This window comes from Quercus lobata, chromosome 5, assembly GCF_001633185.2.
Source record: "Quercus lobata isolate SW786 chromosome 5, ValleyOak3.0 Primary Assembly, whole genome shotgun sequence".
NCBI classification, from domain to species: Eukaryota; Viridiplantae; Streptophyta; class Magnoliopsida; order Fagales; family Fagaceae; genus Quercus; species Quercus lobata.
Window position 1 is genome coordinate 81,861,511 of NC_044908.1, and position 17,891 is coordinate 81,879,401.

General features: G+C 34.3%; 1 protein-coding gene across 1 annotated transcript; it reads right to left on the minus strand.

Annotated features, from left to right (window-relative positions):
* Positions 1-1,779: 1,779 nt before the first annotated feature.
* On the minus strand, positions 1,780-16,067 carry LOC115988679 (B3 domain-containing protein Os07g0563300-like). Its single transcript, XM_031112280.1, is given in 17 exon segments — positions 1,780-2,209; positions 2,212-2,946; positions 3,190-3,260; positions 3,501-3,614; positions 4,095-4,144; positions 5,059-5,322; positions 5,419-5,466; positions 5,866-5,945; positions 6,329-6,503; positions 7,644-7,740; positions 7,975-8,078; positions 8,175-8,308; positions 8,474-8,807; positions 10,090-10,188; positions 10,323-10,404; positions 12,440-12,567; positions 15,990-16,067. Coding segments are annotated over 17 exon segments (2,571 nt in total). The 5' UTR covers positions 15,996-16,067; the 3' UTR covers positions 1,780-2,159.
* Positions 16,068-17,891: the final 1,824 nt, after the last annotated feature.

Below are 17,891 nucleotides of genomic sequence, written 5' to 3' on the forward strand. Positions count from 1 at the left end.
ATCGTCATTTATAAGTCATGAATGGGGTTGGTTTACCTCCGGTACTTTGTAAAGAGGAATCTCCTTTTGTTTTAATGAGTAATTGTTATATCACCCACTAATTAAATAAAATATAAAAATTAAAACTTATTAACATTTGTCATTTTGTATTTAAAATAAAATGAGACTTCCAGTTAAAAAAATACTGGAAGGAAACTAAATCTGTCATTGATAATGCTTTTCTGAAGTTCCTCATCCAAAATGAACTTAAATTTGGGAATCAGTCTCTCCCAAATGAATGACCTTTTTTGGATCATAGATTTTTCCGCTTGGGACTCTGAACAATTAGTAAATGACAGGAGTGTAGCATTATTATTTTTTCAGAGGTTTGGTCATTTCAAGATATTACTATTCAGTACTTCTCTTTTTTTGCATACGACTGCAGTTTGCCTTCTATAAACCCTGACTTCATTTAATGGCTATCCTCTTACTAATCGTTTATTGTATATACAATTTATGCGCCTGGTACGTGCTTCATGATTGGTTTATTTTCAGCATAGTCTCATTTTCTTTGGCCAAAACAACCGTTGTTTTATTTTACCAACTTATGCGCTTGCGATGTGCTTCATGTTAGGGTTTTTTTTTTTTTTTTAGCATGATCTTTTCTTCGACTAAAATTTTTGACCTGGCAAACAATATTTTTTCCATGTAAAAAAAAGTTTCACTGACTTTCTAACTTTTTTTTTTTATTGTAATTTATATATAAATAAAAGAACTAACAAAACGCTCAAAGATAAGTTTTGATTTGGTCACTTTTTCTACAAACTAGTTTATAAGAAAACCCTACAAACTCCCTATAAAAAATTAACATTGCTACATGTTATAAAAATTTAATCATTGGATTGTATGTTTTTTATATTGTTAACTATCCGATCCATTAAATTATTTTTTATACATAATCTAGGATTACAAAAATTTAAAATTTAAACATTCGATTGAAAACATAGTTTTGATCTTTGATCTTCTTGAAATTTTGTAAGCATAGAGGAGATAATAAGAAAATGTAATCTAATGGTAAATTTGTCAAAAATTCATATCCAATAAAAAGATACAAAGGGAGTTTGTAAAAAAACATTGTCCTAAAAAATTACTCAAACAAACAAGTTAAACATCTTTGAATATATAAGTTTGTAAAAAGATTCATAATACATCAAATTATAATATAAATAGTTCATTTATAGTAAAATTATGATACAAGGTTGGTAAATCTAATTTATAAGTTCATAAACAAAAATTATCTAATCTAATTCACTCGGAATAATATAGATGTAATGTTTACTAAATACGATAAATGAATTAGTTAATTAAGTAACTCATGAACAAGTTCAAGTTTATTTGACAAAAAAATGATTCAAACTTAAAAATGCAATCTTATTTGGTACTTAACTCGAGCTTGACTTAATGTTCAAAATGAACCATCATAAATTTTTAATACTTGACTCTACTCAGTTCAGTTAGTCAATTCAGTTCATGAGTGCAAAGTATCGCTGCAATGAGAACTCTCTACCCTCAGATCACGATATTGAGTACGGTGCTCTAACCCTCTACACAAACATTTCAACCAACGCTAACGTGAATGATTGCCATACCAACTATCAGTATTCGTACATGTTAGCTCCCAACATTTTTCCCAACAAACTTGAAATTAAACAATAATGACTTGAATAGAATCCGGCTTTTTCCTGTCAGTCTCACAGATTACGTGAATTTAAATGCCAACAATTACCAAAAACAAAGGAATTAATTTTACCAAAAAAGCAATTTCTTTTATACTGGGCCGAAAAAACACAGTAAAATTACATCCTCAATGTTTCTGGATGAGGGTAGCAAGGTGAGCTACTAAAAAGAAACTATATAGCTTCAACCTAGTACCCACTTCAGTTGCAATTATATATTATCTCCCTACTTGAACATTTTGGTGTCAATTTATATTACTGTAGAGAGGACATCAAAGCACCTAATTGGTTTTTCAACCATGTGACCACTCCCTACTCCTCTTCTTTATGTACAGACCTGAAGATGCATGAAGCCAATATGGGATGTACAACAGAAACTGCCCTAATCAATACCAACAGTCCCCACATAGCTGTTGATCAAAATGTATACATGTAGAAGTTAATCTATCCGGTGGCCGGAGTGGATGCTGATGCTTTTATGATAAAGTTACCGAACGGTCTTCATCAGCATCAGAATGATTGCTTCCAAGGTTGATAATATTAGCGAGCTTTTCTCCCCCTGCTACATCTCCACTTGGATGTGACTGATTGGCTGATGAATTTCCACCAGAGCTTGATAATCTCTGCTGTTTGAGATACCTCTCAGTAGCATCTTGTAGCAACTTCATCATGCTGCCAGAATCAGAACCAGGTGATAGCTCTTCCTCCCGCTCCGGCTGAATATTCAGATCAATTTGACCTTTAAAAGGCGAAGAAGACGACTTCATCTTGTTAGGTTCATCATCAGAAACCTCATTGATCTCTCTGATCTGCTTCGGACTACTATTTCCTGTATTATTATATAGCAGGGAATCATCATCCTGCAATTTCTCAGGCACTGGCAGCTGCCGTGGCTGCTGCTGATGCTGCTTTTTGCGAATTGTTTCAGCTTCTTTCTCTGATTGTTTCTTCTCACGGCGCATCATTAGGGTGCGGAAACGGCGCTTCACTGTCTGGCAGACATTACAGGTGCAAGACTGCTTATGTTTTGGGCCCTTCCCACTAGGGGGCTGAATGCACACAATGCACGAGCAGCCAGGTCTATGTCGGGGGTGTTTTGTTGTTGCTTGGGATGATGCTGGGAGCGTCTCACCCTCTCCCAAGATAGCTAGGTTCGCAAGAGTGTCAAGCCCCTCCAGAGCTTCAACATTATCTGGGTCCCGTTTAGTAGCCTTCATTTTCCTGGTAGCACCTGCCAAACACAATGACAAGTAGCAAATTTGATGATTGGCAATGGAAGGCAGTTCACTACCAGAACACCCACACATGCGTGCGCACACAGGTACACACACACACACAGAAATAGTAGTAAAGTCTAGAAACCAGAGTCCTTTAGTGCTATGCTCGACCATAAGCCTGCTTGGAGTCCTCATGAATCATAAATGGTTGATGAGCTCTGGATATAGGACACATATTTGTTTAAAGCAATTCATACCTAAATTGCAGTGAGGTAGCAAATCTTCAAGCTGCTCTGCTGTCAATTCTTGTGCTGCAGAACACACGGATCTGGTAGCAGAGAGGATACAAACATATCAAGGGAATGACAGAGATGTCAAACATATCATGGAGGATACAAACATATCATGGAGCAGCCATCCAATAACATGAATGAAGTAAATTCTTCATTTAAGCAAAGCATATTCATCTTGAATGCACATATAGGCTACAAGATGGTATAAGACACTCAAATGAAGTAGATGGGATGAAAAGCCCATGTTTCAGATATAGAAATAGATGATGGTCTACCTTTCTGGGTCCCATGAGTTATCAGAACAGGTCCACTTTGACGGAAGAAGTGCATTTGCTGGCAATTTGCGCCACTTAAAACAGTCTTCACATTGAATCCACTGAATCTTTTCACTGACATAGATGGAACACAGTGTTGGAAAGAGACAAGGAAAATCAGTCCATGTCTATTATAATACAGAGAAAGCTCAAAACTGAAAAAAAGATATATATATATATACACACACATTTCAATATAGGCATTATAGAGTGTGCAATAATACAAAATCCAACACAGAATGCAAAGTTACATAAAAACAAGTATTTTCTTCACTGCTTTCTACAGTAGAAGTTAGAAACCACTTTGACCCTGGCAAAACATTTTTGAAACATGTATGAGATTTTTTATTTAGAGAAAATAAATCATCGTTTTGCATAGCAAAATTTTAGACACCATTTTTACCCAGGAAAAACAATTTCAAACAAGATACCCCAAAAATAGAAACACACTGAGCATGCTTGAACTTAAGAAGTAACTCACAACTATGAGCAGGGAAAAAAAAAGCATCACAGAATCTCAATACAAGACTGAGCACTGAAAGGTAAGTGATTTACCCCAAATTGTTGGCAGCAAAAATGGTTGGCTTCCCAAGTATTGGTGCATCCTGTAATAATAGACGACAGCAATCAAAATAGAGGGTACTTACCAAGGAAACGTTTCACTTGTTAATCAATTACAGAAGAAAACACTGAAGAAAAGTGGCAATTCATAAGACAACAAACATACAACAGAAGACATACCACTGGCCTCTAGAATTATCCCTCATCAATAAAGGAAGGTTTGGGTTCAACATTTAGCAAGTGTTGTTTTTCTTGGAAAAAGAGGGGAAAAAAGAGAGAAGGGGGGGGGGGGGTCACCCACTTTGCTGTTTGGCAAGAAAAAAGTACTCTTATTGTGACAATAAACAACACTTTAAATGAGTGTGATGAATGCCAGATCATGATATATTCTTTAATCCAAATGAAAATTGGTAGGATCAATGGTAGCAACACCAGAGTGTTCAAGGAGAAGTCTTTCCCTTTGTCATTGTTATGTCCACATTAGCAGTGTTTATTTAGAAATTTTAGATCATCAAGGCAGATTAGTAGCATTACTAGAACAAAGTAACTACACTTCTAACTATAACCATTGAAATTGATTCTGGAATAGAACAAAATCAACAAAAGTTCCCAATCAATCCAGCCCTCTTGATTTGTCAGTTCTTACAACTGGAAAGACATTCTGTTGGTACCACCAAACTACAGAGATCGCATAACCACCCAATTATCAGGCTCAGCATAGCATGTCACAAGTCATGGCAAATTAGCACAATGCAGTTTACGCTATTACAGTGTGGAAAAAGGAAAAGAATATGGTCATAACATTGGAGTTATGGAATAGAACCACCTCCAAAATTGTGACCAGGAGCAAAAGCAGATCATTGACAATCATACATAAATCTTACATTTGGCTGAAAAAATGTACAAGCAATCACTAGCAGTTCAATCTTTTACACAAAACAAACATTAACTACAGTACCTCATACTCCTCAAACTCAAAGCCTTCAATCACCACTACACTAGGAAGATGGTTAGGAGGGGGGCGGAGTAATACTTGAGCTTCTTCCCATGTTATCTTCAGCTGTATCAGGTCCTCATTTTCAATTCTTACGCGCTTGCTCTTTGCACGCAAGGTGCTGTTCTTTTTCTTCCTAGAGATTGATGATTTGGCTCCTAGTACTTCTTTTGCTATGTATCCTGACTTATCAACTTTTGACCATGAACTAGGATCAGCCAATTCAGCCTGTTGGATTGATGAAAAGATAGGTGATTCTGAACTATCTTTTAAATGATGAATGTTAAAATCAATTTGAACAATTCCAGTTTTTTTAACACTTACATCTCCATGGGTAGAAACTCCATTCATAGTCTTATTAGAGTCATGGTCCTGTCAACAGATATATGCATAAAAGTGATGTATTGTAAGCTAAACCTGTTAACCTTCTGCAAACCAGATGTTTAAAGGCTACAAACTATTGCACTAAAAAAATTATGCAACAAAGCAACTGATATCACAATTGAATTGTGGAATTTGGTTATTATGATGAAGAAATCAGCAATTAACTAATCATCCAACATAAAGTCAGGAGCAATAATACAGTTCTTAGAGCATAAAGCAGACACTTCCAACTGCTAAGTAAAACATTTTAGCAAATTGAATTCCAAAAAACCATAAAGTGAAACCTAGACGGTAGAAATAAACACTTGAAAAACCCATTGTCTTACACACTTACACATACAGATGTACAGTAAGAATAAGGTGCTAAGCTATTGTATAAGGCAAAACCTGATCAGATGGTGGAGCATTTGAAGCCTTTCTGAATCCCATAACCAATTTTCCTTCTGGCTCTAATCGACTAAATGTTACTGAGAAAATAAAATTAATCATCAGTTCCAAAACAAGAAAAATATGAATTCTCGATAGTACAACATGTACTGGGAAGATGACCTTAAAGATAAAAGCATTAAACCAAAACTCAAGATAAAAGCATTTAGAAGGCCAACATAAATTAACAGGCAACATTCTGCACTTAATTGCTTTACAATAACTCAAAACCATGCTTGAAATGTACAACAATCAAGCATTTGTAAGCACCACAAAACCAAGTCTAAAGAGCTATAAAATAGAAAACCAGTGGTAGGAAACAGGCATACTGAGCTGAGCATGAAAAAGTTGCCATTCTACCTGTATAGAAAATTTAATCAACCACAATGTCCAAAAGCTCTCTATGGATATTTGGTTTCATTACCTATATCTCCTGCTTGCAATTGCATGGACTGTATGCAAGGGGTAACACCCTCCAAAACATACATTCTGCTATTATTATTGGGCCAGAAGCGGAACTGAAATATCCATTCCTTGCCTTTTGCATCCTGGACTTTAAGAGGTAGTCCTTCAGGCTGAGAAATTGGTGGAAAGTAGGCCTGTCTCATGGTGAATGAATAGTGTTATACAAGGATTATCACCATAGGAAGTTGTAACAAACTAAAACTAATACACCAATTTAAGATAAGATCTTCTAGAAATATTTACACCAAATTAAGATAAGATCTTCAAGAAATATCAATGGTCATCAAGCACTTACACTAAACATAATGCAACCAATTTGACAAAATAAATTAATCTAAGAAACATGGTACCTGGAATGACAGCCACAGAAGTCATTCAGGTTTTCAACAGTATGACATGGAACTTCTATAACCTAGTATAGCTGTTATATATTGCAGTATATAAGAGCTAGAAAAGTAAAACTAAATTCACTATTAACTGTTGTTCTACCATTTCAGCCAGTAAAGATTTAAATTTCTATAACCAAGTCATGTTTTCTTCCTTTGATAACAAAACAAACCTAGTTTTTTTGTAAATTATCAGCGTCATAAACAGTCAATCATTGTCCACAGACCCACCATTACAACCACAATTCACATCACTTTATATGTTGCTAAGCAAACTAGATGTCAGAAAAGGAGAATTATACTCAAGTCATAGATCCTAATATGGAACACTGACATCATACCAAAAAGGTAAAGTGAAAGGTAAAATTAGGGAACCATCTTACAGCACATATCACCACATTTCACATTTGGTTTATTTTATAAAAATAAAAAATCCTAAAAAGGGCACACTTCTGCAAGTGTGCCTTGCTTTACAGGGGAAAAGCGTTGAGCTATGGCGCTTCACGCTTAAGCATACTTCTACCAACAGTGTCTAGTTCCCACATGGTAGGACTGGGTAAACCCCAGATACCTGCAATAGCCCACAAACCACAGGTATGTCTGGGACTTGAACACAAGACCTCAAGGTATAACACCACTAAGGGTTTCTTTGGAGCCATACCCATGTGAGCAATTCTCCATTCAAACATTAAAAGATTGAAACTAGAGAACTAAGACATGTCATTTCTCATGACATGGTGTGGTTGACTGAATTTTTCTTCCTATGGATGCATCAACATTAATGATCATTAAATGAGAAAATTAGGAATATTTTCTTTAACTAAAGAGATTAGAGAATAGAAATGCTGAAAGAATTCAAAATTGAAACTGGGGCACCATCAGACTCACCTCTGCACACTTTTTTGGAAGCACTAAACGCCCAATCCGCCCAGCATCACTATGACTTAACATTTTCTCAAACAAAGGAGTGATCACAGAATTTGAACTCCCATGTGGTTAAGGCTTACATGATGCTGATTTGTAAATAGAATGAATAGACAGGTCTTGCATCAAAAACCAAATATAGCAAATCCTTGCCCATTAACATAAATTGAAATAGGTTTTGCAGAAATTCTGATAAGAATCCTATTTACAATTATGGCTAATTAGAAAATATAATATTTTAAATTGACTTCAAAACTTTAAAATATGAAGAACATGTTATTTAATCAAAGGATACTCTCCAGATATTTGCTGTAGCTCTTGATCAGTAAACCTGGGCCAGTACCGAGGAAGTAAGAGACTTCTTCCTCGTGCATCCACTCGAGGCCTTCCATTGCGAACCTGAGCTTCACCATACAAGTCAACTCTATTATGTAAATTACCATGAAACTGCTTTGGAAGAGGTGTAGGAGTTGTTCGCAAATGAGTTCTACTAACCCCGATTTGGGCATTTGTTTCATTTGGGGATGCATGAGGTGCAGTCAAACCAAATTGTGGGGTAGATGGATCCTCCTTTAAGGAGGAAGACTGTTGAGATAAACATGAACTGTGGTTTTCTTCAGACTTAATGCCTGCAACAAAGTTCACATAAACTTAGCAGCCATTCCACCAGTTATTTCTGCGGGAAAATTCTCCAGCATGGAATCAGTAATACAGGAGGTCATCAGAAAACCCCCCCCCCCCCCCCCCCCCCTTTTTTTTTTAAATCATGATCCAATAAAGTGCATAGCACATACCTGCATTCCCATTGTCGAATATTTCCCGTGCACCAAGTTTCAAGTTTCCATTTATTAATCTTTCAGAAAGATCCTCAATTTTCTTTTTTTCTAAGGGAGAGGCAGATAATCTATCATTGGCATTAAGTTTGTTAATGCCACCTGATATGTCAACTTCATAGGGAAATCTTGACTGTTCTGATGCAGGTATAGAAGAATTAAACAAACTCGGTGCCTGCCGCCATGGTACAGGACCTGATCCAGCCAACTGATTCCAATTTTTGACAGATAGGTCTTTGAGTCTCTCTTGTAAAGGTGAATGAAAACACAGAGATGTTGGCCATGCTGGATTTGACTGAAATGCAGTATATAAAAACACGGTTATAACAAAATCAATAGTACATAAACTGCAAGACTTGCACATATTAAATATCACTTTGAATGCAAGTAATGCCTTTGCTTGATCATATGAGAAACTTATCTGCTCATCATAAGTTTAAACTGTTCAAAAATATCCCATAAAGAGTTGTAGAATGCTATGTTGCAATAACAAGAAAGAGTGAAAAAGACCTTAAGCGGTTTCTCATAATATATGGATGATAAGATTTTGCCAGGGATGAAAAAAGCAGATAAACATTAGATTAACAAATAACTATGGAAAAAGAAGGGTAAAAGCAAGAAGACCATGGCAAAATAGTGTCTCAATAATTTACTTATTGGATTCTCAAAAAAAATAATAATAATAATTTACTTATTACTAAATATCTGGAAAAACATTATGAGTAGAATATAGAAACAGATTGATGCACTATCATATGATCAAATTTTATTTATTTATAACAAAATTTTTTTAAAAAAAAGTCAAGCAAGAGGACAGGAGGGATCAGTGGACAATGTAATGTATGAAAATGCCTCAATTATGATTTATGAGATGCCATGTCATTTCACTTCGTTTTTTTTTTAATGAGTAAACGATTTTCACTCAAAGGTTGGCTTATAGTATATGGACCAAACAGTGAGAATTCATTTGACAATTATTGTTAGACAAAATAAAGATCATATGCAGTGCAAAATGCTCGCGTTTCTACAGAGTCTTGTCTTGTCAAACAGAATAGGGCTAAAAATCCTCCTCTATAAATAATTTTATGCAAGTTAAACATATTATTTTATGATTACCCAATTTGACATTTAGCAACAGTAAAAGAACTTTAAAACAGTATCTCCAGCTCCTGAGATGAGGCAATTTTTTACCTTCTTCAAGAGTAAATGAACAGTTTATTGAATTGAAGTAACAGTTATGAGTTTCAAGCTCACACCAAACATGTGGTGCATGAAATTCATGAGTGTAGCCAAGTTCAATCTAAGCAATACCAAAAACATTTACCTTTTATTTCTCTAAGCATCAAATTTGACTGATTTTAAGTAGAAAATTTTCCAAACTTGACAGTCATACAACACTAATTAAGGATCTAGCCAATGAAAATTAGTGAAATACTCTCAATCAAAAGCAACTGGTAGTAAATTGGCAAGAACTCCGAGGCAAACAATTGCCCAAAATCAAATAATGGCACAACAAACAACAAAAGAAAAAATGCATATAAAAGAATACAAGAATGGAAAGCCAAATAGAACCATACCCAAGGGACATTTTTCCTTGCACACGTCATGCATTCAATGCCTCCAGGATCCAACAATGTAAATGCATGACTTGAAACAATACATCCACAATGAACTTGCTGCAAAGGAAGATTAACCATTAGATCGTCTACTAGAAATCAAAAACTTTTAATTGGAAAATGAAAACTTACTTATTTGATATCTATCACACCTTTAAAGAAGATTAATAAACTGAAATAAACATCCAGCTCACCTTCCCACAAGTCTCACAACACCTCCAACCAGTAGAACTCAAGTGGAAAGTCTCACAGAATTTTCCTTCCTCATAAACAGAACTAATGTCAAATAAAACTAGAGTCAGATTTTGTATAACTAAAGAGTTAGAATAAAATTATCACAAAATAGATTAACAGTTCTTTATGCTATTGGATTAGCAACATGACAAAACTTTTTTTTTTTAAATAAGTAATGGAAAATTTTATTCAAACCATAAAAATTAGTCAACCAAGCATACAGGAAGCAACATGGCAAAACGTTAGATAGGCTAAAGGCTTCTTTTCAATTAAATATATCATCCATTTAAAAAAATTACAGAGTACAAATATCTAAAAACTCCTAATTTCTTTAATAAAATAAATATTCATCTCCACGGTCAAAAGCTATGTCCCTGCTAAGTCAGAACCAACTGAGATTTTCTTTTCAGGCCACAGAATTATCCTAAGAACTAATTTTGTTCTGAACAGACAAAATATAAATTGTAGCCCATTTAGATTATGCATCCACCCCTAAGAAATAAACATACAGACAGAAAAGGCAGGTACAATCAGTTATATACGGGAACACAAGGGTATGAACACACACATGCAGCAATTATACAAAGAGATCTCTCTCTCTCTCTCTCTCTCACACACACACACACACCCCTAGCAAAAATAGACAAGGAGCTCAATGAACATATGGGTATTTTCTAATTGAAACCCTTACCAATACATAAGGTTTGGGTCTCCACTATAAGATCAATTATTTTAATAATACCAGCCACTTCCTATGTCAATTTTTATACTAGAACCACTCCCACCCCCCACCCCCCCCCCCAAAAAAAAAAAAAAAAAAAAAAAAAGGAAAAAAGAAGAAAAAGAGCACAATAGAAAGAAGATTCTTATACAAGCAGAATATGCTGGAAAGTACAGAGATTTTGTTATCCTCAAAAATTGGAGAAAAAACAACTAGATGATAAGAAGCAAAGGACTAACTTGGCCCTAATAAAAAGTTGTAACTTAGCAATTGAGTAAATGAAAAGGCAAAGTCTGTCATAGACTTTCAAGATAGAAAAAGTCTGAGGTGATGTAAATATTTGTTTGGTTTGACAGTCCCTTCACAATCAGCAGGATTCAACAAACCCTCTCAAGGATTACAACAGGGAACCTCCTCCACAACTTTGAAAATCTTTACACTGACCTTCAAAACACAATTCTGAACGCATAATTACCCAAGCAACCAAAAAAACAGCAAAAGCACATGCCAAACACACAGGCAGATTGTCAATGGTTAAGGCAATGAATGATCATATGATAATTGGACCTATACATAATGCAACGATTTAGCACCCTTTAGTCTCTGTTCATCAAATAATGAACTAATATGGAGCTTCAAACCAAACTTAACTCGCGAGCTGCAGAACTTTACATTTGCACTTGCATTAATTATTTCCCTCTTGGAATTAGGCAAGATCAAGCAAATCAAACAGCCACCTATTAATTGCAATTTAACAAAATGGGAAATGTGCAATAAAGGGTACAATTTAATAAATAAAAACAAGTACACTCACAGAGAAAAAATTCTGGATGAAAGTAATACACATGTACACTCACAGGGAAAATGTTCCCTCCATACCAAATCACAGAAATCATGATTTTTTTTCCAACTAAATAGCACATCAAAAACACATTCTACAATAAAAAAATGCTCAAAAGAACTTCCATATCCATCAACTCCCATTTCAGAAGGCAACTCAAGCAAATGAAAAAAATCGATTATTCAGCTTCCTCAATCAAACTTCACAGAAGCAAACACATCAAAGCCCAAATCCAATTTCCCAAATAAGCCTTCTAACAAGCCAATATCCAGCTCCACAACCAAAATTTTAGCGAAAATCCCCAAAACAACCAAGCTAAAAAACCATGGCATCACACAACAAACTAGAACCCAAACCAATCAGCCACACTACAAAACCTCAAAAACACGGCAAATTAAACCACCAAATCCAAAAAAAAAAAAAAAGAGACGCTAAAAACAAAGAAAGAGTAAAATCCTCTGTACCAGTCAATAAAACACTAAAACAGAACAAAGAAACATAAAAGTATTGCTTACGCGCATCGATCACAGAACTCGACGTACTCGCCATTTCGGAGCCTGCAGACCTTCCTGGCCGATTTCAACTCCATGCACTCTGAATTGTAACACACCTTGGTTGATGACGAAGCTGGCGACATTGAAAACTAACAGTAGCAGAGCAAAATGCTTACACAAAGCCTAGAAATTCAAAGACCCAAAGAGTTGTAGAGAGAGAGCAAAAATTGAAATGATAATCGTGATGGCCTGATCTATACGAGAGAGGAAAAGAGTTGGGAAGGGTTTTAGGGAGAGAGAATGGTATTTCTGGAGTGAGAGAGAAAAAGTAACGCACTTTCTACATTATATCCTATTATATAAATGAGGGTTTATAAACACGTCAACTCATGAGCTTTTCTGTTCTTTAAATCTTTCCATATTTTCGAGCAATGTCGGTTTTCTTTTTCTATTTAGACTTTTCTCAGTTTGTTCCAAAATTACCATATTCTCTGATAGTATTAAGTTTTCCTTGTTACTGGTTTGGAGAATTATTGCCAACCATGTAATACTAGTCAGAAACTCATGCAATGCACACAAAATTTTAACAAAATATGATTTTTTTTTCTTTGTTTTATTTGTTGTCTAAATATAAAATTTAATAATTACGGTAATGATAAACATGCATTTATTATGATTGCATATATATGGAATTATTTATGATACCATTTAATACACACACACACACTATATGATATGAAAAGATTTTAATAAATGGCATAAATATAATAGGTTTTATGCATAATCATTATAGAATTTTAACTCAATTAAGACACACACATCTATATATTAAAATGATAACATGAAAAAATGTGGGCTTTCAAAAACTTATATGGCAACATTAGAAGAAGCTAACCAAAGTCAAAGTTTAGTTTTATATATATTAAAGATTATAGAGAAGTTATAATCAACTACATGTTTTTTGAGTCCAATGTGTTATTCAGAATCTATTTGAGATAACTTTTCATCTTTAGTAGGAAAATCCCCCTTCTCTAGAGCACTGCCACATCAGCCCTTATCATCCACCACAATAGCAATTTGCCATGACAGCATCTAACCCGCAATCTTGACCAAGAGGTCACCTAATAGCTCTCTCTCTCTCTCTCTCTCTCTCTCTCTCTCTCACACACACACGCGCAGCAAAAAATAGACTAAAAGGTCAAGGAACATATAGTTATTTTCTAATATATTGTTAGGATCATATTAGGAACTCAAAATGGTTCAAGGCCTCTAAATTGCACTTTGTGACAACCTTGACCAAAATGCATCCAAACTCAAACCAAGCCAAATCCAGGACTCTATTGCATGTGGAGACATCTAGGCAATCAGTTTTAAGGCTTGAACTAAAGTTGTAATCTATGTGGGAAGATAATTGGGCACATGTCCAAGAGCTGGTTAGGGTTAGAGTTAGATATTCGTTCATTAGTTACCAGTGGATTGAGTTAGTTAGAGCTCAAGCGCATGTTAGACATTTATGACATGGGTTAATTCTTCGGAGCACATGCCAAATTAGAGTGCCAATAGGGGTTAACCATGCATAGCCAATAGAATTAGATCATGAGTAGTATAAATACAGACATGTAACACTCATTTGATATCATGTGTAATAACAATAATAATCAAGTTTCCTTTGAACTTAGTCTTCACCCTAGTTGTATAATAAAAATCATGCTTGGAGAAGATGACTCTTTCAAAAACGTCACAAGCCATTCAATCACTCATCGTTTGCATGCAATTCATCACTTATGCAAAGTCTACCAACCAAAACCCTAGCATTATCTAAACATCAACATTTATATTTCCATCATCAAGAACCTTAGATACCCAAAATCCCAAAGCCCTCAAACCCCAAATTCCAGCATCCAAACCAACAAGAACTGAATCTACTCATCAAGGAACACCACCTATAATTGTGCTCCTTACATTTATATCCTCAGCAATACGTAAGGTTTGGATTTCCACTGCAAGATCAATTATTCTAATAAATCCAGCCACTTCCTACTCCTACATCAATTTTTGTCTAAGAAATAGACAGGCACACCCCCCCCCCCCCAAAAAAAAAAAAAGAAGGAAAAGTGCACAATAGAAAGAAGATGATTCTTAGAGGAATAATGTCTTGACCGTAAAAATGATCAGAATATTAATTACAATTACAATATGCTGGAAACTACGGAGATTTTGTTTATCCCCAGGCATTGGAGAAGAACAACTAGGAAATGAGAAGCAGAGGACTACCTATGCCCTAATAAAAAGTTAAAACTAATGTAAATATTTGTTTAATATGACATTCCTTCACAATCAGCTGGATTCAAAGAACTCTTTCAATGGTTAAGATAGGGAACCTCATTCACAACGTTAAAAATCTTTATGGTGACCTTCCAAATACAACTCTGCTGCAGAATCACCCAAGCAGAAAAAAAAAAAGAAAAAAAGAAAAAGAAAAGCACATGCCAAACTCAGAATTAGAATGTGACTGGTTTAAGGCAATTATTAATCATACGAGAACTGGACCAATACATAAGGCAATAATTTAGATCCTCAAGTCACTGTACGTCACATAATGAACTAATATGGAGCTTCGAGACCAAACTTAACCCGCAGGCTGCAGAACTTTACAGTCACACACGCAATAATTAATTCGCACTTGCAATTAGGCTAGAGCAAGCAAAGCAAACAGCCACTTATTAATTGCAATTTTACAAGATAGGAAATATGCAATAAAGGGTCCAATTTTTTTTTAACTGGGGTTCCAGTGAGAAATTCAGAATGAAAGTAATATACAGAGACTCACAGGAAAAAAGTTTTCCCCCAAACCAAATCATACACGTCAAGATTATTTTCCAAATAAATAGTACATCAAAAAGTCCACTGAATTAAAATTTAGGGAAATAAACACAAAACCCCCATTTGATTTCCCCATAAAACACAAAACCCACTTAAGTTTTTAGTGTAACATTTACCCTTGTGGTCTTGTCCTATATGTAGAAAGTAAACCGTTAAAACATCCGTGAAAACAAAAGCTAAAATTTCTCATGTGTTCATATTTTGTGTTACACTCAAAACCTCCAGGGTGGTGAAGTCGAGTATTGCACAATTAACTTTTTACACTCAAAATTCTCCAAGAACTCTTTCCGGCTAATAGAGACAAATAAAATTTTCGTATTCTTCAACTCCCATTTCAGAAGGCAACTCTAGAAAATGCAAAAATCAATCATTCAGCTTCCTCAATCAAACGTCACAGCAACAAAAACATCAAAACCCGAACCTAATTTCCCAAACTAACTTTCTAACAAGCTTAATATCCAGCTCTACAACCAAAATTTTAGCACAAAAAATAAAATAAAAAAACCATGGCAGCATTCACTAAACTCGAAGTTAAACTAATCAGCCACACTACAAAACCTCAAGTTCACGCCAAATTAAGCAACGAAATCCCTAAAAAAAAAGCAAAGCAAAGAAAGAAAGTGCAAAATCAACTGTACCAGTCAACAAAACAGTAGAACAAAGACAAAAATAGAAGTATTTTGCTTACGCGCATCGATCACAGAGGTCGGCGAACTCGCCATTTCGGAGCTTCCAGCCCTTCCTAGCTCGCTCCGATTTCAATTCCTTGCACTCCGAATTGTAACAAACCTTCGCCGACGACGAAGCCGACGACATCGAAAAAAAGAAGAAGAAGTAAACGGTAACCAGAGCCGCCAAGAAAATGCTTACACAAACCCTAGAAATTCCATGGAGTTTTAGAGAGAGAAAGTTCGAAAATCGAAATGGAAATCGCGGCCTGATCTGTAATCATATGAGAGAGAGGGAAAGAGAGTTTTGGAGTGAAATGGAGAGAGAGAGAAAGAGAGAGGGGGGGTTTAGAGAGAGAAAGAGAATGGTATTTTTGAAGTGTGAGAAAAAGTAAAATGTGTTGTTTCTATTTGTATATAGAGAGGCTTTAAAAACACGTCGACTCCTGTCCTGAAGCTTGCTTTGCTTTTTCCGTTGTTCGCTTCTTTCTTTCCATCTTTTCGAGCGTCGTCGTTTTTCGATTTTTTTCATAAAGACTTTTCTCACTTCATCTTAAAATAGTACAGTGTTTTCTAGCCTACTTTTCTCGCTTCATCTTATAATAGTACAGTGTTTTCTAGCTTTGGTTGAGTAATAGCTAATAATTCATTTAAAAAAATAGTTAATAATTCATTTAGATTTTTTTCATAAAAACTTTTCTCACTTTATCTTAAAATAGTAGTGTTTTCTCATTAATTATCAGCCTAGGAAGAATCATCTCAAGATATATATATATATATATATACATATATATATATATATAGAAAAATGTTAACGAATGCACTTAAGGTAATGGTTAATAATCCATTTAAAAAAAAATCTTTATAGAAACAGAAAAAAAAAATGTTTTAACAGTTTTTTTTATTTCTCATAAAAATGATGTCAAAATTTTCCTAAAATAGATTGTTAACTATTGTCTTGAGAGCACCTGTTAGCATGACTTATATATGTGTGTGTGTGTGGGGGGGGGGGTGTTTAATGCAGGAAAAAGTCTAGAACCATAAAAAAAATTTCATAACTTGACGTAACAAAGTGTGATTGGTGAAGAAAAAATAGTGGGTCCATGTGTAAGTGATGTTTAATCACTCATATATTTGCCACATTTGAGTTGTGGTAAAAAAGTTGTAGAATAATTTATGGTCCTAAAACTACTAACTTTCATTTATTTAATATATTATTAAATTTATATCACTTACATTTATTATCATTTGTCGAAAAATTAGTAATAGTCTTAGCATTTTTGACATGGTTAATAAATGATGATTTAAACAACTAATAATTATTAAAATATTTAATATAGCGTTTATAATGTTCTTACCTTACTCTAAAAAAAAAACAACTAATGATACAAATTTGGCTTCATTAACTTTATTATAAAGCCTTGTACTCAAATGGTTGACATCTCATAATATATTTAATAGAAATATCTAGCCTTCTCCAAAAAAAAAAAAAAAAAAAAAAAAATCTAGAATTGAAATAATTTGTCATGTTTGTTTATTAAGTTTTTGTAATAAAATTAGGACAAAATTTAGTTACAAAATTGATTGTAATCTAAAGCTACAACTTTACTCAATAAAATAAATATCGTTACATATTTTGAAAATTTAACCGTTAAATGACATGTTCTTTATGCTCTTAATATACATGTCAAATTTTGTGTCAATCGGATATTATTTACTATATGATCTATAAGTTTATATTTTATGCATAATTTTAAACTACAAAAACTTGCAATTTAAACAATTTATTAATGACATAACTATTAATTTTTAATTTTCTATAAATTTTGCAAACATAGAGGATATAAGAAGAAAATGTAATCCAATTGTAAATTTGTCAAAATTCGCCACCAATAAAAAGATATTAAGTAAGGTTGTTGTTT